At 36.6% G+C, this 24,225-nt stretch overlaps 1 protein-coding gene across 1 annotated transcript; it reads left to right on the forward strand.

The window, feature by feature from the left end:
* The first annotated feature begins 2,640 nt into the window (after nt 1–2,640).
* On the forward strand, nt 2,641–24,225 carry LOC107146855 (cytochrome b-c1 complex subunit 2, mitochondrial). The gene is made up of 14 exons (XM_015491154.1): nt 2,641–2,796; nt 5,080–5,163; nt 5,287–5,436; nt 6,576–6,640; nt 7,938–7,994; nt 8,381–8,505; nt 10,847–10,944; nt 12,231–12,288; nt 14,377–14,472; nt 14,984–15,183; nt 16,965–17,045; nt 18,934–19,010; nt 21,859–22,012; nt 23,970–24,225. The coding sequence occupies exons 1-14, from the start codon at nt 2,764–2,766 to the stop codon at nt 24,057–24,059; spliced, it is 1,368 nt and encodes a 455-aa protein (XP_015346640.1). The 5' UTR covers nt 2,641–2,763; the 3' UTR covers nt 24,060–24,225.

Below are 24,225 nucleotides of genomic sequence, written 5' to 3' on the forward strand. Positions count from 1 at the left end.
AAGACAATGTTGTTCCCAAACCACTTTCCTGTGGTTTATTTTGCCTCCACTCTCACCTCCTTTTTTTTTTTTTTTTTTAAGAAAGAGAGAGAGAACTTTAATATTTATTAGTTTTCGGCAGACACAACATCTTTGTATGTGGTGCTGAGGATCCAACCCAGGCCGCACACATGCCAGGGTAGCGCGCTACGGCTTGAGCCACATCCCCAGCCCACCTCATTTCTTTTTACATTCTTGGTTCCACAAACATGCACGAACAAGGATTCACACATTCATACACATATGCGTGCGCAGGTGCACACACACACTCACACACACACACACACAGAGGTAGGTGTTGGGCTCGTTGGGTCATATTGGTCTTCACAATAATAGAACTAGCAGAACTTTCCAGCAATGCATTGATCTGGCCTTCCATGTATGTATGGTTTCTTCTTGACTGTTTCCTCTCAGGACTTTCAGTAATCTCCTATGCAGAAACAATTTCAAGAACTCTTATTTGCTTCTTCAGTAAAATGCTAGAGTTGCAGAGACCTCCACATGAGCAACAGTCATGAAATTGAGTAGAGCACAACAATGATGTTGAAGTGGCATATCTGTCAACAAGATGGCACCCTACTGTATAGTTGAAAGTTTAATAGGAAATTTTGCAATGTTCCAAAACACTGTATAGACAGGATTTTGATTTATGTAGCTGAAATCATGAATTATTATGTTTCAAATTCTACATTTTGAACAGAATGCTCCTCCTTTCAGATATTTGGGTCACAGTTTACATTCTGGTATGTGGATGGTGGTGTAACTCTTCTAAACAGGTGTATGTGAATGCACACACACATGTACACGAACACATAGGGATCTGTGTGTCCCTCCCGCCTGACTTGAACTGCTGGATGATGAAGTTCTAATAATTGGACTCTCAGGGGTATAGCTAATTTGGGAGCAGTGGTAACAGAGCTTTGCATGCTATTAATGAATTTGAAATTTATCCTAAAAAACATGGGTAAGTCATTGAAGAATTTTAACCAGACAGGTGACTTGATCAGAACAATGTTTCCCAAATTTCACTCACTGGTATAAATACATCCATGATTTATGTTATATACCTCCATATCTTACACCAAAAGTTAATTAAACTTTCTTAAACCAATTTTCATTTTTTTACAAATGCATTTAAAGAAGGCTATTCATCACTAGGATTGCTTGCCATAATCAAACATGTAACCATTAGGGCTGGGGTTGTGGCTCAGTGGTAGAGCACTTGCCTAGCACATGTGAGGCACTGGGTTCGATCCTCAGCACCACATAAAATAAAGTGTTTTTTTTTTAAACTAACTTTGTTTTCTACTATTTATTGTTATAGTCATTAATGATTTGCAAGCAACATTTATTTTGATTCTTAACCCAATTTAAAATTTATTTCTGAGAATTAGATATTTTCATTAATAAAGGTATAAAAAAGCCCATGTAACCATTAAAACAAAACAATATTCATTCATATACCAATTTAAAATCTCATGCACCACACCTGGTGAACCTCTATGGTATGGATTGGGTCAGGGTTGTCCGCTGACGGCACAAAAATTGAGTTGGCTTCAGGTTCTATAGTGCATCTTACAAGCTTGTTAGAATTAAAGACAGTAGCAGGCTTGGAGCAAAAAAGGCACAAGCCAAAGGTGATACGTTTACCTATGCCTTGTAATATTTCCACCACCAGACCTTCTGAAAGTAAAGTGCATAGATAAAGGTAAAAACACTTGACAGGAATCCAATCTGAGAAACTGGATACTTTGCACTTGCAAAAAACTCCCAAAGGTATTGATGCTGAGAGTTCGTTTACCAATCACTCAACGTGGCGAGCAGGGTACTAGACCAGTGCCCTGGGAGCAGAAACCACGCCTTCCTCCTTTAGCGCAGTGCCCAGCATAAGGCACCTCCTTAGTTTATATGCACAGAGTGTAGTGAACTCTGTGCCCAGTTGATCACATGACTGCACTCTCAACATGCGAGTTTCCGCTGAGTCGTCTCTCGCAATCCTATTATTCAAAACACGTGAAAACTATAGCCGTTTTGCTTAATTTTCGTTGTAACCCCAATAGGATGCAATTTCCATGAGAGCAGGGACCTTACTTCAAGATGATCCCCTCAGGTGGTGGACCCAGCTAAGAGTGTCTCTGGCCTGTTCTGGAAGATAACGGCAGCACATACATCACATAAGATCTCTGCTCTCATTGGGAGCTAATGATCTAGCGAGGACTTCACCAAGCAGCAGACAACTGCGGGGCTTCGGTGCCCAGCATACACGCAGCGAGGTGTGCCGGATCCAAAAGCCACTAACTCTAGGGAACCGGAAGTCCACAACTCCTGGCATGAGCCCAGAAAACGCCTGCGCAGTGCCAGGAAAGGCGTATCATTGGACAATCCAGGTCGGAAGAGTCCACGGTAGCGGGGGAGTTGTGATAGACTTTCGTAGAGGGAATTAGGATTAAAGAGTGAATATGTGGGCCGGTGATATAAACCAAAAGGAGGTAACCTAAACTGCTATGTTTACTTATGAAAATGTACGCCCCTCTGCCTTGTGTCTTGGATAAGTCGGATAGATCCAACATCCAGAGCAGTAGAGCGCGGTCGGGATAGAGAGAACCCTCACGAAGGGGGCGTGGGAAAGAGTGTTCGCGGGGGAAGCTGGGAAACTCCCGTCCTCCGCCACCATCTTGCCTGCCTTTAACCCGCAGTGACTGTGGGTCAGCGCAATCTTAAGCCATGAAGCTACTGAGCACAGCCGGGTCCTTCTCGGTAAGCACAGCGGGCGGGTTTGTAAGGGGGGTGGGCGTCTGGGGGCAGTGTGTCAGCACTCTGGTTCGGGCGGGAGGTTCGTGATGTGGGGTCCCCGGCCTTGGGCTTCGATCTGCCCTTCAGCTGAACCCGCAGACCTAGAGAGCTGAAAGCTCAGGTGTTTGGAGAGGCTTGGCTCGTTCTGTGAACCGAAGAGACCTAATGCCGGAAGACCTGAAGAGACAGAGAGGGCTTGAGAGCCAGGCCAAGCGACTCCCTGGAGAGACTCCTGAAGGTCACTACTCTGCCGGCCAGCGGAGGCCGCCCCACACCTAAGCCCCACCCGCCGCGCCTCTTCTGCCGCGGCCTCTGCTTCTAGGTTTATCTTGTGTGTCCGTTTCCCCAGCGGTGAAATGGGCTTACTAATAAAGTGTAAGAAATAAACTACTGTACCTATAGCGCTTATCCCATTGCCTGGAACTTCATTCGTTGTAATTATATCCTGACAGTATAACGTGTGCTGCTTCTCTTGATCTCTTATTACTGGATTCCTCCGGAAAGGATTCTTGGTCGGCCCTTATCAAAAGCCGCTTAACTAGGGCTTCCCTAAGTGACAGTAATGTTCAAACTAGGGCTTCCCCCTTTGAACATAACTGGTTTCCTCAAGGATAGGTGTTTTGTCACTGTGGAGCACTGGTTACCAAGTAATGAAAGAAGGAACGCTTAAAAAAAAAATCAGCAAGGAATAATTTGCACCAGTGTACTGTTAGCAATGTCTAGAGAGTTTTGTTTGTAACTACTTTTGGGGAGGCTGCTACTGATAAGAAGGACACGGGTGCTGCTAAAAGCCTAGGATGCATGTAACAGCTCCTTTATAATGAAGAGTTATCCAGCCTAATATGCCCGTAGTACCTGCGTTGAAAATCCCTGCCAGAGGAAAATGCAAAAGACCAGATCTTAATGGGTTTAATGGGTTTCCTTGTTCTTTATGTTTAGATAGATGTACTGTGGATTATACAAATTTAGGCTGTAATTATATTCCTGGCATGCCTAAAAAACCCAATGATTAACAACACTTTGAGAGCAACTTAGAATGGCAGGAGTGCCCCAATTTTCCTTTATTCCAATTTTCTGAGATAACAGTTGGAAAGGACCAAAGTAAGCAAGTTATAGTAAACTTTAAAGCAATTGTTTATGTTTATGTTTCTAATTGTAGTACTTATTTTATCTCTTTCTCACTTACATTGTGTTATTCAAATAACATTGTGTTATTCAAAGGAGAATTTAGTAATTGATAATTATTAGGACAGTTCTTTACTGATTTGAAAGGGACAAATAAGCCTATAACTAAAAAAGTGACATGGCTGGGTGGTGCAGTGGCTCGTGCCTGTAATCCCAGCTACTCCAGAGACCAAGGCAGGAGCATCTTGGAATTACCAAGTTTTATATATGCAGCACTTCCACTAGTAACCTTGTAAGGTTTAGTCATAATCAAAAAGTCTTTTGTGACATCTTATATCATTTGCCCCCCACCAAAGAAAAAAACTGACTAAAGTGAATGCATTTTGAATCCATTATCTGACATTTAAAAAGAGCTTTTTTTCCCTATTGTGACTGTATATTATACACCAAGAATATGCTGTGAATGAATCTATTGTTAATCTTAGGGTGATATAAACTTTTATTTAGTCAAAGAAGGTAAGACCCTTGATTACTCAGCCTTTGGAACATGAGAATGAAGATGCAATGAAAATATTAGTGCAGAGGAAGTTGGTAAGCATTGGGTTTTTACAAGGTTGCTAAAATTATTAAGTAGATGAATTGGAAAATAGCCTAAAATGAAGAGACTTGTAGGGCAGATTAAGGAAGCAGGTTTTTTTTGGGGGGGAGGGGGTGGCAAATGATATACAATGTCATAAAAAACTTTTTGCTAAAATCTCTAAGATGGAGTTAACATGGCAATTCAGTATACCTTTCTAAAAACTTCCAAAGCATCAGAGCTAGAGAGAAACACTAGAAACTTCAGTAAGGTAGTTAAAAGGTTCAGAAAATACAATAATTATTTATATACTTAAAAATAGCATAGAGAATTCAGCTGTCTTTAGGAATCACAAATAAATAGACGTTTTAAAATGGCTTGGGTAAGCTGTTGGGTTAATAAGTTATTCAGCTAAACCATCCCACGAAGGTAATGGCTGCTCTTTTTACTTCTGAACACCCTTTTTCTTTTGGCAGCACTGACACAATGCTTTTATTTAAAGCACTTTGTGAGAAATGTGTGTAACCTGTCTTTTTTGTGTTTAGAGATTTTATTCCCTCAAAGTTGCCCCCAAAATTAAAGGTACAGTCACCCCCACAGGAGTTACTCTACATCCTCAGGACCTTGAGGTTAGTCTGACTAAATTTCTTGCTATATATATGTATATGTATATATGTGTGTGTGTATATATACTTTACTCTCCTTGATAATATAAAGACATTAATCATATCTCTACTTAATCTTAAATGCAGTTTACCAAATTACCAAATGGTTTGGTAATTGCTTCTCTGGAAAACTATGCTCCTGCATCAAGAATTGGTTTGTTCATTAAAGCAGGCAGTAGATATGAGGACTCCAACAATTTAGGAACCTCTCATCTGCTGCGTCTTGCATCCAGCTTAGTAAGTATCTTTATTAACCTCACTGTTTGAACATGCTGTGGTATCTTGGTCCTGTGAAAAAGAAAAGCTTTGTTAATTTGCTTGAGCAACCATATAAACTATGTGACTTAAACAAAAAAAATTTACAATTCTAGAAGTTTCAAGTCAAAATGGAAGTAAGTGTCTTATGACAAGTCAGAGTATCAGCAGAGCCACATTTCCTCTAAAAACTATAGAGAAGAATCCCTCTTTGCCTCTTCCTAGCTTCTGGTGGTTGCTGACAATCCTTTGCATTCCTTAACCTGTAGCTGCGTCACTCTAATCCCAGCCTCTGTTGTCATATGACCTTCCTTTTGTCTGTACAGATTTCATTCTTAAAAGGACACCTGTCCTAAGGTATTTAGGACTCTTTCTAATCCAGTGTGACATCTCAAGTATATCAGCAAAGATCCTATTTCTAAGTAGAAGGGAGGATGGGGGAGGGAGCAAGGATGCGGAGTTAGAGACTGAAATTGATCAAATTATGTTATATGCATGTCCCACAGTATGCCACAGTGAAACCTGCCATTCTATTTAAGACTATATTTCCAATTAAATTCACTTCCTTAGGTTCTGGGTAGATAGGAGTTTTGTTCAACCCAATAAAACCTAATATAATATGTGAAACTGTAGGATATTTGCTACAGAGAACTTTTGTTCCTCATAAAAGTGGAATCTGAATATTGTTTCCCTTTTGTAACTTATTTCACTAAGGATAAGGTCCTCAGGGTTCATTCATGTTATAACATGAGCAAATTAAATTGGTGTCCATCTGAGTGTTTGTGTTAGAACATAAGAAGTAAGTAAAGATTTATTTAAATTGAAACTGAAAGAATTACATATGTGAACATACGTAATTCTCTTTCAAAATAGACTAAGAACTCCAGTAAGCTTGTATTTGAAAATGGAATGTTTACATAAATATACTTTATATTTAAAATATATGCTTGTGCTCTACATTGCACCTTGTTTTATAATTCGTGATTTGAAAGGATCCAATACATAGGAAAGTTTCTTTAGAATATGCTAATAAGGATTAGGCAATAGATTTTGACATAGTGTGATGTTTGGGATACTCAGCATTAAAAAACTACTACTAAGAAAATCTTTTCTTTTTCAAGACTACGAAGGGTGCTTCGTCTTTCAAGATAACCCGAGGAATTGAAGCAGTTGGTGGTAAATTAAGGTTTGTTAAATAAATAATAGGAAATAAAGTGAAAACACCAAAAAATATTCAGTTTTAAGGGAACTTTTCTCTGTTATCAGGGTAATTGAAGATTTCCCAAACAGAACAAGAAAAAGACTGATGAATTTGCATCAAAGTATGAAATATCTTTATCCTTAAAGTAAAAATTTACATAACCAATTGGGAACAGCTATTTGCAATATACATAATATATTAAAGATTTCTATTTGGAAATATAAAGAATTACAAATCAGCAAAAAACAACCAAAGGAAAAATATAAATGGATAAAAGATAGGAAAGACTTCCCGGAAGAGGAAGCCAGAAACACTAGTTTTGGTAATCAGCTGCATACCATTTCACACCCATCAGATTCTTTTAAATATCATATTTTGGCAGAAATAAGGGAGATGGGAGAATATTTTATTCTGCTTGTAAGAGTATAAATTAATGTAACCACTTGAAAAATCAGGGAATACCTAGTAATATTAACAAAAGTTAAGTGGTTTGTTTTTTTGCAGGTCTGTTGGGGGGTACTAGGATTGAACTCAGGAGCACTCAACCACTGAGCCATCCCTAGCCCTATTTTGTATTTTATTTAGAGACAGGGTCTCACTGAGATGCTTAGCGCCTTGCTTTTGCTGGAGGCTGACCAAAGTCTTGATCTTTCTGCCTCAGCCTCCCAGGCCACTGGGATTTCAGTCATGCGCCACTGCGTCTAGCGCAGTTTATAATTCGCCTGTATAAAGATATTCCTTTTCTTGGTTGAGACTAGAAAATCTATGTCCATCTTTAGGGAAATGGATAAAGCATAGTATATGATGGGACAAGCATATGGTTCTGTGGTGTTAAGGGACACTGAGCCATCATTAACACCATCTGTCTCTGGACCTTTGTCATCTTACCCAACCAAAAGTCTGTGCCTATTAAACTGACTCCCCCATTATTTGTCATCCCCCCAAGCTCCTGGCAACCCCAGTTCTATTTTCTGTTTCTGATTTTGTTCCTCATAAAAGTGGAATCGGAATATTTTACCCTTTTGTAACTTATTTCACTAAGGATAAGGTCTTCAGGGTTCATCCAGGTTATAACACGAGTTAGAATTTCATCCTTTTTAAAGTTGATGTACCAGTTTTTTTTTAAATTAATATTTTTAAAATTTAGTTGATGAGTATGTTATCATTTTGCACTTTCTGATAGCACTTCAAAACTTTCCAAAGGAATTTATTGATTTAACAAAAAAGACAAAAGGAAAGTTTATTATTCTGATTTATTAATTCCAATTTATTTCCAATTCAGTGTGACTGCAACAAGGGAAAATATGGCATACACTGTGGAGTGCCTGCGGGATGATGTGTAAGTATTTGCATGTGTTTAGAATATCTGCTTTTTTTTTTTAATATATATTTATTTTAGTTGTAAATGTACCTTTATTTTATTTATTTATATGTGGTGCTGAGAATCGAACCCAGGGCCTCACACATACTAAGCAAATACTCTACCACTGAGCCACAACCCCAGCCCTAAATATTTGCTTTTTAAAAAATCCTAAACTGCTCAGGTCATGTTTGTGTCACTATGACCTCTGACTTTTGTTCAGTATATTATTAACAAATTTTATGCTCATAACACTATTTACCACGAGTCTTAACATTTAATTTGAGAATGTTAACGCTTGTATAGAATCCTGAATATTGGTTTTAATTTAAAATTTTGACCTGTAACTCTTAATTTTTTTCTAGTGACATTTTAATGGAATTCCTGCTTAATGTCACCACAGCACCAGAATTTCGTCGTTGGGAAGTGGCTGCCCTTCAGTCTCAGCTAAGAATTGACAAAGCTGTGGCTTTTCAGAATCCACAGGCTCGTAAGTATATTTTCACATTACATTCTGTTGTTTCTAAGGTACTGGCTTTTTGAGAAGACAGATTTTAGAGACAAAAATTGCTGTTGAAATTTTTTCATACTTGAGTTTGAAAATATCTTTTCCAAAAAATTTGCACATTTAAGTATATTGTTATCAAATGGATTATAAAGTCCTAGTTGTATTTCCTGTTTTCCTTCATGTGTTTGTTTTGCTTGCACCAGAAGTATCAGCAGTTTATCTTTGCTGCTTCTGCTGTTATTGTTTATTGTTATGTATTGCTGTTATTGTTAATCAGCTTCCCTTTATTGAGTCTTTCAGAAGCAAGCAACTTAATTTTTAAAAAATAAGAGCTTAGCCAGGCACAGTGGTGCATGCTTCTAATCCCAATGACTTGGGAAGCTGAGGCAGGAGGATCATGAGTTCAAGGCCAGCCTCAGCAAAAGCAAGTTAGTGCTTAGCAACTCAGTGAGACCCTGTCTCAAAATAAAACACAAAACAGAGCTAGGGATGTGGCTCAGTGGTTGAGTGCCCCTAAGTTCAATTCCCAGTACCAAAAAAAAAAAAAGAACTTTTTTGTGTGTTCATTTTTTATGCTTATGCAGTGTTTAATTATATAGTATGAATAAGTACAACTGACAGAACAAGTTTCTAAACAGGCTCTGCTATCTCTTAGAAGTCATACAACTGCTGGTAGAAGCAGAAATGTGCAGGTAGATGAGAATTGGGGACCCGCTGCAGGGCCTCAGTAAGCCATAGGCTTCCATGGGAACATCAGCCTGTCAAGAAAGGATCCTATCAGGTGTCTGGAACATAGCACATTTAGTTCATATTGCTCCTGTTACTTCATGGTGATGCTTTATGTCAGAGGAATATGGTCTTTATTGCTGAGGACCTATACCAAACAAATGGAATGGTAAAGTTGAAGAAAAGATGATTTACGTTTCCAGAATGACTCCTGCCCCATCGGTGGCATAAGCTTGCAGCCATCATTCCCTGTACAATTACAATATAGTCTTGTTGTGTCTTCTCTGGTCTGTCTTCTTATTTATTATTTTTTACTTTTTAAAAATGATACATAAAAACTGTACATATTGATGGGGTACCATGTATACATTGTGTAGTGTTTAGTCACATTAAACATATCTGTATCTCCTCGAATATTTACCATTTATGATGATTAATCTATCTGGTATCACAATCTCTACTTCTAGCTTTTTAAAATATCCAGTCCTACTTCTCTTGTTTCTTGCTCAACCTTCCTCCCCTTCTAGCAGTGATTCCCCTCTGAATCCACCTATTGTCATACTTTATGGCTTTGCTTTATCTGTTTTCTCTACCAGTCATGCTGATCCCACATCACTCACCTATGAAACACTCATTCTGTAAGACTTACACCATATTTTACTTCCTTTACTCTTTTTCAGTTTCCTCTTCCTTCCCTTGTGCTCATACTGCATTTCCAACATAATGCTGATACTGCACTGTAATACTTTATTTCATGACTTCTCCCAGCATTTTGAGGGTAGGCATTATATCAGGTCCATCTCTGTATTTCCAGTACCTAGCATAGTGCCTGGCATTAAACAGTTGTCCAGATAATGAGCAAATGTAGGAAATATAACTAGAGTGAAAACACAGAAGCAGGAAGGCAGGGACCAAGGTACCAGTGAGGAGTAAGTCCAGGTAAATGGTAGCATTTGACTCCTGAAAACTAGTAATATAATCTAAAATTGATACTTTCATCACTCCCTGTATCCTGACAACACCTTCATTCCCTGGAGTGCAAACCTAGAGGTAAGTGGAATTCAGATTAAATTAAAGTCACATGGCAAGGTGGTGAAAGAATTATAACTAGATTCAGACTTCCTATATGTGGACAGTTATACCTTCCAGGTGATACTAGGTGGCCCACACCTGTAATCCCAGCATCTTGGGAGGCTGAGACAAGAGGATCACAAGTTCAAAGCCAGCCTCAGCAACAGTGTGGCTCTAAGCAACTCAGACCCTGCTTCGAAGTAAAATACAAAATAAGGCTGGGGATGTGACTCAGTGGTTGAGTGTCCCTGAGTTCAATCCCCAGTGCCAAAAAAAGAAATAAAGAAAAGTGTTAGGTGGGCTCTGACATGTAGAAGCTGCTACTATATAATCTCTTATTTTCCTCAGCACATTCAACTGGCAGACTTTCAAAGCTGCTAGAGATTAAATGATAATAAATTTCAAGTTCTCTTAATACTTGAATGCCAAATTTGTATAGATTTTTTGTAAACTCAGTTTTTAAAATATTGTTGTCTTTACTTAAGTGGTAGTTCAGTAATTTCTTCTTTACTTAACTATCTTATAGGTCTCATTGAAAATTTGCATGCTGCTGCTTACCGGAATGCCTTGGCTAATTCATTGTATTGCCCAGACTATAGAATTGGAAAAGTGACATCAGAAGAGGTAACTGGTAAAACATACTGCATTTTAAAATGTGCTCATTTTCACCTTTTTTCTTTTCTTTTCTTTCTTTCTTTTTCTTTTTTTTTTTTTTCATATTTTTTAGTTGTTTCCTTTATTTTATTTATTTATATACGGTACTGAGAATCGAACCCAGGGCCTCATACATGCTAGGCAAGTGCTCTACTACTGAGCCACAACCCCAGCCTCCATAATTTTTAATACCACAGATAGTGTATCTGCTTATGCATTTGGATGTGTACTTGTACTTTGTATATAAAATGGGTAAGTTTGTTTCTAACCCACAAGAACCAATTTTTAGACTCCTGGAGGGATAAAGAATACACATTTTACCCCTAATTTTGCACATTTTGAGTTAAAAATAATAGTAAAAACTATGATTCCTACATTTTATTGATCCTCAGATCACCAGAGTGGTTGATTAGATGGATGGCTAGTTGGTTACTTTTTTTTTTTTTTTTTTTTTTTTTGATGGATGCAGTACCTTTATTTATTTTATTTATCTTTATGTGGTGCTGAGGATCGAACTCAGGGCTCCACACTTGCTAGGCAAGCACTCTGCCACTGAACTATAACCCCAGCCCATAGTTGGTTACTTTTAATAAAGATTCTAAGATTCCTTATCAAATCTATCATATCAGTCTGTAATAGGGGCCTCTGAAATTGGGTGGAAGTGAGAGGACCTTGATAGTTCTCCCAGGTAATTCTATAATAGTTCAGATTGGAAACCTTCATGTTAACAGTGACCTCATAGCAAGAAAAGCTTTGCTGAGATTGGCTTCAAGGTGGACAAGAAGGATATAGTGATAGAACTCTATTAGGTCAGCCATAAAATATTTACAGTGCTTTATTACTACCTGTAGAAACACACAGTAATCTAACATATGGCTTAAACCACATGATAATAAAAAATCATAAATTTAGTTCCATTTTTTCAACTTCAGATCAATGTATACTCTTAATTTGTTTTCATTCCTTTTTATTAATGGCTTTATTGATAGGTATGTAATTCTACCTATATAAAGTATACATATCAGTGGTTTTCATTATTATGATTATAGAGTTGTGCAACCTAACCACAATTTCCGTTCTTTTAAGCAATAGTTTTTATAATGAAATCCCAGTGTAATTCGCACTAAGTCCCTTGTAGTTCATTTCAACAGCATTTATGTCTGGGTATTTATCTTCTGCTGAACTGCACTTGTATGTTTTTACAACTTTCTATATTTATACCAATAAAACCTAATAAGAGTTTTTAACTTTCTCAGTTACATCACTTCGTTCAGAACCATTTTACAAGCACAAGAATGGCTTTGATTGGGCTTGGTAAGTTGGGAATTACTGTATGTCAGTTTGCTTCCCTAAGGGCAGTCCTTAAAACTGTAATTATGTGAATCTAGAACAAAATTTTAAAACTTCTGTATTTGTCAAACAGGTATATATAATCAAATTTTAATTGCTAGTCATTTATTTGTGAAAGCACAATCCATTATTTAACTTTGTAAACCATTTGCTTTATATTCTTTACAGTATTTGATGCATTTCTGTAAGCAAAGAGCACTTACAAACTCTCTTTTAAAAAGAAGTACAACTTAATAGAAAAATAGGCAAAGGGTGTAAACAGACAGTTCATGCTTGAAGTGGCCAAGGTAGAGCCAGTTATTTTAAAACATAGTCACCCTCAGTAAATAAACATTTTAATCTGTGAGAACTTCAAAAATTAAAAGGTTGATACTGCTCAGTAGTAATCAGAGCAGTATCAAAATTGTTAGTGGCAGTATAAGAATTTGTCCTAAGAGCCAGGTGTAATGGTGTACACATGTAATTCCAGCTACTTGGGAGGCTGAGGCATGAGGATCTCAAATTCAAGGACAGCCTGGACAACATGGCAAGACCCTGTGTCAAAAAAAAAGAAAAAATTTGCCCTACAGAAATACTTGTTCAACTATAAAATGTTTACATGAGAATATTGTTAAAATATGGGTTTTAAAGTGTACAGTTCTGTAGCTTTTAGTAAATTCAGATAGTTTTGTGCAGCTGTTACCACTGTCTAATTTCAGAGTATTTTCATCATCTCCAAAGAAACCCCATGCCCATGAGCAGTCCTTCCCATTCCCACCATCCTGCTTCTGGTATCTATTAATCTACCTTCTGTCTTCACAGAATGTCCTCTGGACATTTCATATGAATGGAATTAAATAGTAGGTAACCTTGTGTAACAGGCTTCTTTCAATTACCATAATTTTTCAAGGTCCATCCATATTGTAGCATGTATCAGGGTTCCTTTTTTGTGATTGACAAATATTCCATTACTTCATTTTGTTTATATATTCATTGACATTTAGGACATTTCCACCTTTTAGCAATTGTGAAAACTTAACATTGATATATTAAGTTTTTCTTAGGATACTAGTTTTCAGGACATATATGGTAACTCTATTTAACATTTTGAGAAACTGTGTGAGTTATTGTCCAAATTAGTTGTGTGATTTTACATTCCCACCAGCAGTTTTCAAGAGTTCTGATTTCTCCACATTCTCACCTACATCTACTGTCTTTTTGATTAGGCCATTTTAGTGGTAATTGTGGTTTAAATTTGCATTTCCCTAATGACAGATGACATCTTTCTATGCCCTTTTTGGCCATGTGCATAACTTCTTTGGAGAAATGTCTGCTCAAGTTGTTTGCCCATTTTTTAATCAGATTGTTTATTTATTCATGAAGATCCTTTATATATTTTGGATGCAAATAATTTTTTTGCATATATTTTATTTCATTCCATGGGTTATCTTTTCACTCTTTTTTTTTGTTTTTAAAGAGAGAGAATTTTTTAATATTTATTTTTTAGTTTTTGGTGGACACAACATCTTTATCTTTTATTTTTATGTGGTGCTGAGGATTGAACCCAGCGCCCCACACACACCAGGCGAGTGCACTACGACTTGAGCCACATCCCCAGCCCCTCTTTTCACTCTTTTAATAACGTCCTTTGAAGCATCTAACTACTAGAAACATGCTAATTGTCTACTGAAAAGGGATTGATTAAAGAAATGATGGTATACCCATAAAATGGCACTTTGTATGACTTAAATGGATAATATGGACTAATCACTTAGAAAAAAAGAGGGGCAAGGGTATAGTTCAATGGTAAGAGCACGTGCTTAGCATGCATGATGCCCTGGGTTTGATCCCCACCGCCAAAAATAAAAATCAAAGAATATGAATATAACCACACAGAAAAAAATTCAGATGAATATGATAGTAAATAGTTAATATTAAACTGTAATATGGAAGAATGGCATTGCAGTAGAAAGAGAGCCTATTTTAAAATTTTATAATCACTTATGTTAAAACAGAAAAACAGATGTTTTAGAAATTCTGGTTCTAGCTTTGTTTTTGTTTTTGTTCAAACAGGTGTGAGTCATCCTGTTTTAAAGCAGGTTGCTGAACAGTTTCTCAACATAAGGGCTGGGCTTGGTTCACCTGGCACAAAGGCCACTTACCGTGGAGGTGAGCATTCTCTTCTACTATGGTTAGTTTATCAGAAGGACATTTCACTGGTAGAAAAGCACGTTGGGGTGGAATAGACTTGATTATTTACTACCAAACCATTTCAACACAGAAGGAAATAATTAGATGACTTAGGTATTTAGCCTTAACATGTTTTATGTGTGTGTTGGAGTAGGGTGTCATGGGGAAAATATAGGGCCATGGAAAAGCATAATCTTAGTGGGTTAATACTGTGTTATAGAAGATATTGAAGAATAAAACCAGTGGTGCTGGGCATGGTGGCACATGCCTGTAATACCAATGACTCAATGAATGAGGCAAGAGGATTACAAGTTCAAAGCCAGCCTCAGCAACTTTTTGAGCAACTTGTCTCAAAAAATAAAAAGGTCTGGGGTTGTGGCTCAGTGGTAAAGCTCCTATAGGTTTTGTCCCTGGTACTCCCTACCACCAAAAAAAACCCCAGTGGTGACCAAGCCATTTTCCTTCTCACCCTCTTCTTACATGGCCCAAGGTGAAATTCGAGAACAAAATGGAGACAGTCTTGTCCATGCTGCTATTGTAGCAGAAAGTGCTGCTATAGGAAGTGCAGAAGCACGTGCATTCAGTGTTCTTCAGCATGTCCTTGGTGCTGGACCGCATGTCAAGAGGGGCAGCAATGCCACTAGCGTCTTGTATCAGGCTGTTGCCAAAGGAAATCACCAGCCATTTGATGTAAGTCTGAAAAGTTGATAATCTTTCTTGTTCCCAGATACTCAGTATTTATGATGTAATCCTGATCATCTACTCTTAAAATTTGAGACGAACACATTAAATATTTGTGCAATTGAAATGACAACTAGGCTTGATTTTGGTACATTAATGGGTCTATCAAAAACTTATTATTTTTAATCCTAATGTAGAAAGAGGAATTGAATGCTTAGAAGTTAGAAAGTCACACAAGTTCCCTTTATGACAAAGTTTTAGGTAGTATATGTATCCCTAGATTCTAACTAATGTTTCTTTCTAGATATTATTGTTTCTCTTCTGTTCCGGTTGCTACTCTCTGAATTTCACTACTCTTTTTGTTTTCCAATCAAGTGAGCAAGATGTATACCAAGAAATTGTTTACAGACCCATCCCTCCAGTTTAAAATTAAATTAAAAGAAAAAAAAGATGAGAGCTTTAATCATAACAAAAGGTTCATGTTACTTCAGAATACACTCTTTTATGACAGGAAAGTACTAAAGCTTTAAAAATAATGATATATCAGGAGAATATAAAATACCACCCAACAAAGTATTAATTAATGAATGAGCATTATTTGCCCAGTGTAATATCCTTCATGAGTTTTGGTAGTATATATATAAAAGGTAATAAACTAAATTAAAGTCTTTGGCCATTTGACACTTAATGATGGAAATTTAAATTAGCATTTTTCTGTTTTTTATTTGTCTATTTTAATTTGAGTGGCAGTTTTTGAACTTGTTTGGGTTTTAGTTGTTGTTGTTTTAGCAGAGGGACCTTTTTTCCTATATGATTTCCCAGCTGCAATGCACAAAAGGTTTAACTTTTAAAGAAATTTTGAAGACTTACTTGGCTGAAATCTTTTGAATCTTCTGTACAGAGCCTCAGGGTTCCCTGGAGCACAGTTTAAAAACCATTATCTTAAAGTAGTCTTGAGTTAAATTTTGCTTTTTAAATTTTCTCTAGATTATATTTCTTTATTCACTGTCTACCGTTTTCTTAATGCTTTATTTTTCACTATTGAATGTTACTGATGGCTTTGTGTAGCTAGAATTTATTCCAAATCCAATGACATAATTTAATAGAAATTCCTACTTCAGATTTTGACAAGAATTTTTGAGTGTGAGTGTTTTAAGAATCATAATTAAATTCAAACCATTTGAAATGAGTTTCTTGTGTTTTACATGATCTGAGCCAGTGGTTTTCAAACTTTAATGTACTTAAGAGTCATCTGGCATACTTGTTAAAAATCTGCCTCCTAAGCTACCTACGTAGGACAATAAATCTTGTATAGGAATCTGAAAGTCTGTATTTTTTAAATAACAACTTTTTTTTCTTTTTTTTTTTTAATGTAAATGGTCCAAATGAACACTGTGAAACCCTGTGTTGGTCAATCAAGATCCCCTTAAGGAGCTCTAAATTCTGCTCACACTTTGGTCAGCAATATCCCTATTATCCAGAGGCTGAACTTTTTGCCACCTTGGAAGTCTATATAATTTTTCTGTAACTCTTTGACCTTAGTGTGTAGGAGAAGTGAAAGCAAATTGATGAAAAAGTCACCACCAACAGCAAGAGAGGAAAAAAAAAAACAGGTCTAATGATCTATACCACTTAACTATACTGTATCTATATTATAATAAAATGTTTGAATTATCCTTTGTTCATCAAAAGAAGTTTATAAAATACCCAGCAAAAAGGAAAGTGAGCAGTTATTTTAGAAAGATTTAAATGAGGAGTGGGGGAGCTCTGAAAGTTTCATTGTATTTCAGGTTTGTGCATTCAATGCCAGTTACTCGGATTCTGGTCTCTTTGGAATTTACACTGTCTCCCAGGCTGCAGCTGCTGGAGATGTAAGTTTCCAATTCATTAATTCTTAAATTTTTTTTCCCCCATTATTAGCATGTTTTTAGTTAAAATATGGAATGTTTAAATGGTCTGTCAGCATTTCTCAGTGTGAAACCATTGAAATGTATCTGCTGTGAGGAAAACGTTAAAATGTATATGAATACTTCCAGAAAAATGGGGAAATGCCTCCTTGATGTTCTGGTTCTATTTGGACAAGTGGCATTGAGTTGACTCTGAAATATCTGAATATGAGAACCCTGGAAAGGTCAAGCCAAGATGTGTATTTTCTGATAGAGATTGTGCTGAAGTCAGGGTTATGGGTGCTTTTACTTGTAGGAGAAGAAAGCCAAAACTCAAATTCTGGGAAACACCACCTTTATAGGGCAAATGACTAAGGAAAAAAGGCCAGGAAAACAGGAAGAAAAAGAAGAGAAACCATTATATTTGGAGGCCAGGGAAAAGAGAATGGTTGATACCATTTTGATCCACTGATAGGTTAGCGTCCCTTTTGTTACCACAGAGAGGTCTTATAGTTTTAACAATCTAGATCGTTATTGGTGATTATATCAGTTTCCCCAGAGGAGTGGAAGTGAACCAAAATTTACAGTGATTAAGGAATGATTGAAAAGTAAGAAGTGAGAGATTGATGCAGGTAGGTGGAGCTTCTTAAGACTTGTAGCTGGCCATTTTGGGAGAGTTTATACTGAAAAATTAGGACATTGATAAAGAAAGATTGGAGCAAATATGAATTAAAAAATGACAATTGGCTCAAGTCTGAGAAAGTAAGAACAAGTGGGATCCAGAATGCAATGGATGTATTGAGCCTAGGAAATCAAGACTAATGTTGGGAGATGTTGTCAGAAGATGAGGAAGAACCTCCATCATAAGGCAAGAGGCTAAGTCATCTTTTAAGAGTGAGACAAAAAATGTTTCAAAGAAAGTAATGAAGCTTGGGACAAATGAATGGCAAGATGCACAAAGTATGGGCAGTAGGGGTAGTATAGGTAGGTATCTTGAAGTGCCCATGAATTCATAGTACAATCAACGAGGTCTGTTTTATCTTTTATTCTTCATTAGCATTTTTTATCCTAATGGAAAAATTGGGGAAGCAGGTAGTAGGATTAATCCCAGATTGGAATCCAGCAAGGTGGATTGGAATCCAGCATAGGCCAGATAAAGAAGAGAAGCCAGAGGGGCCTGATTGAAAGTAGAAAAATAAGGCACGTGATCTTGATAAAGTGGAAGAATAAAGACTGAGGCTGGAAGTCTTTGGAATTGGAGATTTCAGAGATAAGACAGGTCTAGGTTATGTGTGGGCATGGCTATAGAAATGGGTAATTAATGTGAAAGGGAAATGAAAGTCATGGAATTTAGGTGATGCTGAGAACAATAAGTAGCAGGCCTGGAATGCTACCAGGGTTGGGATGAAGAAAATCATGGGCCAGATTTTTAAAATGTATTTGTTCTTCAAGTGTTTACCAAGCACCCATACATCACTAGAACTTGAATCTTTCTTGACTGACATTCCCAGGATGGATAAGCCTTACAGATTGACTATTTAGTTGGATTACTAATTTCTGCTCAGTTAATATTAAGAGATAGCAATTTTAAAAGCATGATGTCATGAGAGTTTAGAAATTTTATTAGAGATGCTTACTTCATTTTCTGCTGTCACTTAAATTTTGTTTGAAGTTTGGGTGCTTAGATTCTATGATTTGCACAAATGGTTGCTTTAAGGAACATATAGTAACTACAGAATTCCAAATGGACCCTGTACTGTTTATCAGAACTAACCCTCTATCTTGTGTTTTTGCCTCAGTAGAGGAACATTTGCTTGCCTCTGGAGACTCTGGCACTGGCCAGGGATGTCCAACTCTTACTTATATGTCTTAGGTCATCAAGGCTGCCTATAACCAAGTAAAAACAATTGCCCAAGGAAACCTTTCCAATGCAGATCTCCAGGCTGCCAAGTAAGTTTCCATATTAACTACTTTGAAAGTTGTTTTTCTTTTTGATATAACATGCTTATAAGGAATGAGGAATACAGAAAAGTATTAAAGGGGAAAGGAAAAATTGGGGATGTAGGTCAGTGTAACAGCACTTGCTTACCTTACCATAGGTGAGGCCTAGGTTTGATTCCCATCAGCACAAAAATAAGTAAACAATAATAAAAGGGAAACACAACCTTATTCTATCACCTAGAGATATAATTGTTAACATTTTGCTTATTTTCTTGACTCTGCGTTTTAAACATAATTGTTAACATTGTATTTATTTATATCTTTTGATTCTAATTAAATATTATGTTTATTGTAAAAATATGAAAATTACAAATGAAAAGAAACAGAAATAATTCCTCTTTTTCTTTTAAGCAACATGTTACTTTTTTTTAGATGTAGATGGACACAATACCTTTGTTTTATTTATTATTTTTATTTTTTTATATGGTGCTAAAGATCGAACCCAGTGCCTCACAGGTACCAGGCAAGTGCTTTACCACTGAGTCACAACCCCAGCCCGAATTCCTCTTTTTAAAACATCAAAATGATGTTTCCATTTATTCAGATAACTAAACATTTGTTTAAATACCAACTTGTATATTGAAATAAACTTGTTGGAAATTATAAGCTATAAAGGACATCTTTAGGTTTAAAACACTTTTGTATTTTCTGTTATAGTTGGCCTCTGTATCCTTCATCTGTGGATTCAACCAAAAAAATTAGGGGGTGGCAGGGAAGTTGCCTTTACACCAAATATATGCAGACTTGTATGTTGTCATTTTCTAACAATAAAGTATATCAACTATTTACACAGTATTTATATTGTATTAAGTATTATAAGTAATCTAGGAATAATTTAAGTATATGGGAGGTTGTGCATAGGTTATATGCAGATACTGTGCCATTTTATGTAAGTGACTTGAGCACTGGTATGCATGGGGGACCTAGAATAAATAGCCCACAGATGCCAAGGGACCACTGTACTTTCTAGGTAGAGATTCCCAACTGGGTTTCTTGAAAAACATCTGATTTTTATTTGTTTGAATAATAAGACGAATACATGTCTGCCATTTGGTGATTTTTAAATTTCCACTATCCAGATTGAAAGTGTCAAAAAACAGAACTCCTAATGTATTAGTACTTCAGCACTGTAACTCCTAATATATTAGTACTTCAGCACTTTAAAACTGACAGAAAAATTGGAAAACACCCTGCACTTTTGTTTAACAGTTAAAACATTTTCAGGATGTGAAGCCTGCAACTCAAGTGTGTCAGGGTAAATTCTAACCCAGGATGGAATAGCCTTTACTCATTTCTGTTACTGTTGTTATTAGTTTTGTTATGCAACATATTACAAAATTGTATCTGTTAAATAAGTACAACACAATTGTATTGTAGCATAGTTCTTACAAAGTATAATATTTTATACAAAATAAAATTTTGGTTATTAATGCCAAGATATGTTTTCTCTCTTTTTGATGCAATTGATATTTTTTCTTGTAAGGTTTTTAGTCTTCCTATAGCAAAGAATGAAAGTAAAGTGTCAGTCCTGAAGGGACAAACTAATAACCTCTTGGTAAAGTTTATTGCAGGTTAAATCATTTTTTAATTAAACTGACAATTTGCTTAAATTGCTGCATTAGATTGTGATTACATTTAGATGGAAGTCTTCCTGTAGAGTGCCAAAGGATGATAGTTTGTTTGTGGTTTAAATAACTCAAGTACCTTATTGAATACCATGGAATAATAGTTCATTTTTTAGAGAATTATAAATTGGATTTTGTCTTGTTTTGTTTCAATTTGATGCTTTTGTACTCATACTTAAGCTGCTGGGGCTTTCAGGACTGTACCATCCTTCCCCACCTGCCTTCTGCATCCTGCCCTACCCTCACTGAGGCAAATCCTGGCATTGAATTAGCACTTGGGGATTGGGGGAGGAGAGAGAGAGAGAGAGAGAGAGATTGAGAGAGAGAGAGAGAGAGTGTGTGTGTGTGTGTGTGTGTGTATTAAGCACAGCATTCTGCTAAATGAACCTGCATAGGTAGATAACTTTCTTTCCTGTAAATACTTGGATTATCACTAAAAATGTAGCAAAAGGCAGGAATTATTTCATGTATAGTTTTACCTAGATCTAAGTTCTAGTCCAAAATCAAAAGGTAATGCACGCTTGTAATCCCAGCAGCTTGGGAGGCTGAGGCAGGAGGATGGCGAGTTCAGCAAAAGCGATGCACTAAGCAACTCAGACCCTGTGTCTAAATAAAATACAAAATAGGGCTGGTCGAATGCCCCCGAGTTCAATCCCTGGTACACACACACACCCACACACACCAAAAAAAGGCAATCTGTTGAGTTTTCAGTACAGTTTTGTATTGAAAGCTTTCCAAATAGTAAATGATAAATTATTCATTGAACGGAAGAAATTTATAGAATGGAGGCCTTAGCTGTTAATATTTACCAAAAACATTGCAGAACTTTGATTGAGCAAAGGGGAGGAAGTGGAAGGGAGAAGGTATGGGGGCAGGAAAAACGGTGGAGTGTGAGGAACATTATTACCCTAGGTTCATCTATGACTGCACATATGGTGCATTATTACCCTAGGTTCATCTATGACTGCACATATGGTGCGACGCTACATTGTGTACAATCAGAAATGAAAAGTTGTGTTTAATTTGTGTACAATGAATCAAAATGCATTCTGCTGTCATGTATACCCAATTTAAATAAATTAATTTAAAAAATTAATTTTAAAAAAAGTTTGAGCTATATACTTTTATATTGCCTTGCTTTATAAAATTGACTTCTGCCTTTTATCCAACAGGAACAAGCTGAAAGCTGGATACCTAATGTCAGTGGAGTCTTCTGCGGGCTTCCTAGATGAAGTTGGATGTCAAGCTCTAGTTGCTGGTTCTTACATACCACCAAGCACACTCCTTCAGCAAATTGACTCTGTAGCTAACAATGATGTCATAAATGTAAGCAAATGAAATTTTATGGTGTAGCATGAGAAAATTTAACCTTATTGATCAATTTCAGAAGAAACACATAAGCTTCCTTGGGCTCTATGTTGTTCTCATGCCTCACTACCTAGTTTGTAGACACGGGGGCTTATCATTAGATCTGCAGATAGCTTCCTTGTCAACTCAGGCCTATTTGTGTGTATCTTCCTTGTTCAAATAAATTATCATTAGGTTAAACCATTTTAAAATCTGTAGGTCAGGAAGAGTCAAATACTGTCTCATAGGATCGGCCTAAATAGTAGTGGTATTCAACTAAGAAATAAACAAGGGCTAGGGTTGTGGCTCAGCGGCAGAGCACTCACCTAGCATGTGTGAGGCCCTGGATTCGATCCACATAAAAATGAATAAATAAATAAAATGAAGATATTTTAAAAATAATAATAATAAACAAACTCCATCCTGCCAGTCCTTCCATCATCCAGCATTTCAAGATTTTCTTTATTCTTTTTAGCCTAAGACCTTCTCCCACTTTTGGCATTTTTCCCCCACACATAAGACTGACTTGTTTTGAGGGCTAGGACTATGTCTAGACTATGTCTCATACTTTTTTGTATTCTCTAGTATGCCTAAAGAGCACAAGAGCTACAGAGTATATCTAAAGTCATTGGGTTTTCCCATGTTTTTCTACATTAAGAAATGTCAACTCCTTTTTTTTTTTTTTTGTAGATGTCTCAACTATCTTCTCACCAACAAATCTACCTTATACATGGACAATTAGATTATTTTTTAAAGAGACAGAGAAGTTTGTTTACCTTGAGATAATAACTCTAACTTCATTCACTTGCCCCCAAGTTCATCATTACATACTCTGCTAAGTGGCTGACCTAATCTTACATTCAAGAGTGTGCAGCCCAGCTGCCTCCCTCACCATCTCTCCTCCATTAGGAAAGCTGCCTGAGATAATGGGGACAAGGCTGGGGGAGCTGCTGCTATACCTAGACCTGACTTTTACTGCACTTAACCTAAATATAAATAACTAGGCTTTGAATCTGAAATAGTGGCATAAAGAAAACTAAAGAGGATGGGACTGTGTTTGTAGTGCTTGCCTAGCACATGTGAGGCACTGAGTTCGAGCCTTAACACCACATAAAAATAAATAAAATAAAATGTGTGTCCATCTACAACTAAAAATATTTTTTTTTAAAAAAGAAAGAAAAGTAGAGCACTTGCCTAGCATGTGTGAGGCCCTGGGTTCGATCCTTAGCCCCACATCAAAATAAATAAAGGTATTGTGTCCATCTACAACTAAAACGTATATATATAAAAAATAATAAAATGCTTGGTTCAGTTATCAGTATAGTTAAAGTCAAACTTATGTCCTTAGTTTTCTTTCTTTTTAAAATATTGATAAAACTAAGGACATAAGTTTGACTTTAACTATATTTTGGTAGATCCAGACTACTTGCTGTTATAATACAGAAGCAAGCACAGCCCTGCCTGAAGTCACTCTGTCCTGTTTTGCAATGTCAGTGAGGTTTTCCTCATCCCCCTAACTACTCTGTTATCTAGACCACTGCTCTTGCTCACTCGGTCAATATTTGATGGAATATTCATATTCAAAAGAACAGCCAAGGGCTGGGGTTGTGACTTAGTAGTAGACCTAGCATGTGTGAGGCCCTGGGTTCTATTCTCAGCACCACGTGTAAATAAAAAAATAAAGGTCCATCCACAACTAATAAAAATATGTAAAAAAAAAAAAAAAAGCTTAACTTTTCCTCCACATTGTTCCAAATTAAATGAAGCACTAGCCATCTCATAGCTTATTTTCACAAGAGGCTATTATAGAATTGCTGGCTTAGAATGTTCTATCTATAAACTCTTGAAATGGCAAAGTAGTATGGCAAAAGTTTATCTACTTGATGGTACATTATTATTTCTTTTAATTTTCTGTCTTCTTTTGTTTTATTTAAAGGCTGCAAAGAAATTTGTTTCTGGCCAGAAGTCAATGGCAGCAAGTGGAAATTTGGGGCATACCCCTTTTGTTGACGAGTTGAAACACTGAAGCACAAATTGCTAGGGAGAGCACAGAACATTTTCTCATCCCAGAGCAGCAGACACATGAAAGTCAAAAGTCTATAATTTATCTTGTTTTTATCAACTAAGTAAAATATCATAAAACATAAATGCAAGTAATTAATGGAGTCAATAAAACATTCTGCTTAAATGTT

This window comes from Marmota marmota, unplaced genomic scaffold (assembly GCF_001458135.2).
Source record: "Marmota marmota marmota unplaced genomic scaffold, marMar, whole genome shotgun sequence".
In the NCBI taxonomy this organism is placed as follows: Eukaryota; Metazoa; Chordata; class Mammalia; order Rodentia; family Sciuridae; genus Marmota; species Marmota marmota.

Bases quoted from the DNA above. Each gene is read 5' to 3' on its own strand.
- LOC107146855 (XM_015491154.1), top strand. From the start codon at position 2,764: ATGAAGCTACTGAGCACAGCCGGGTCCTTCTCG. The intron at 8,506-10,846 runs GTAAGTATATTT...ACTATCTTATAG, and splicing joins TTTTCAGAATCCACAGGCTC to GTCTCATTGAAAATTTGCAT. The intron at 15,184-16,964 runs GTAAGTCTGAAA...ATTGTATTTCAG, and splicing joins GAAATCACCAGCCATTTGAT to GTTTGTGCATTCAATGCCAG.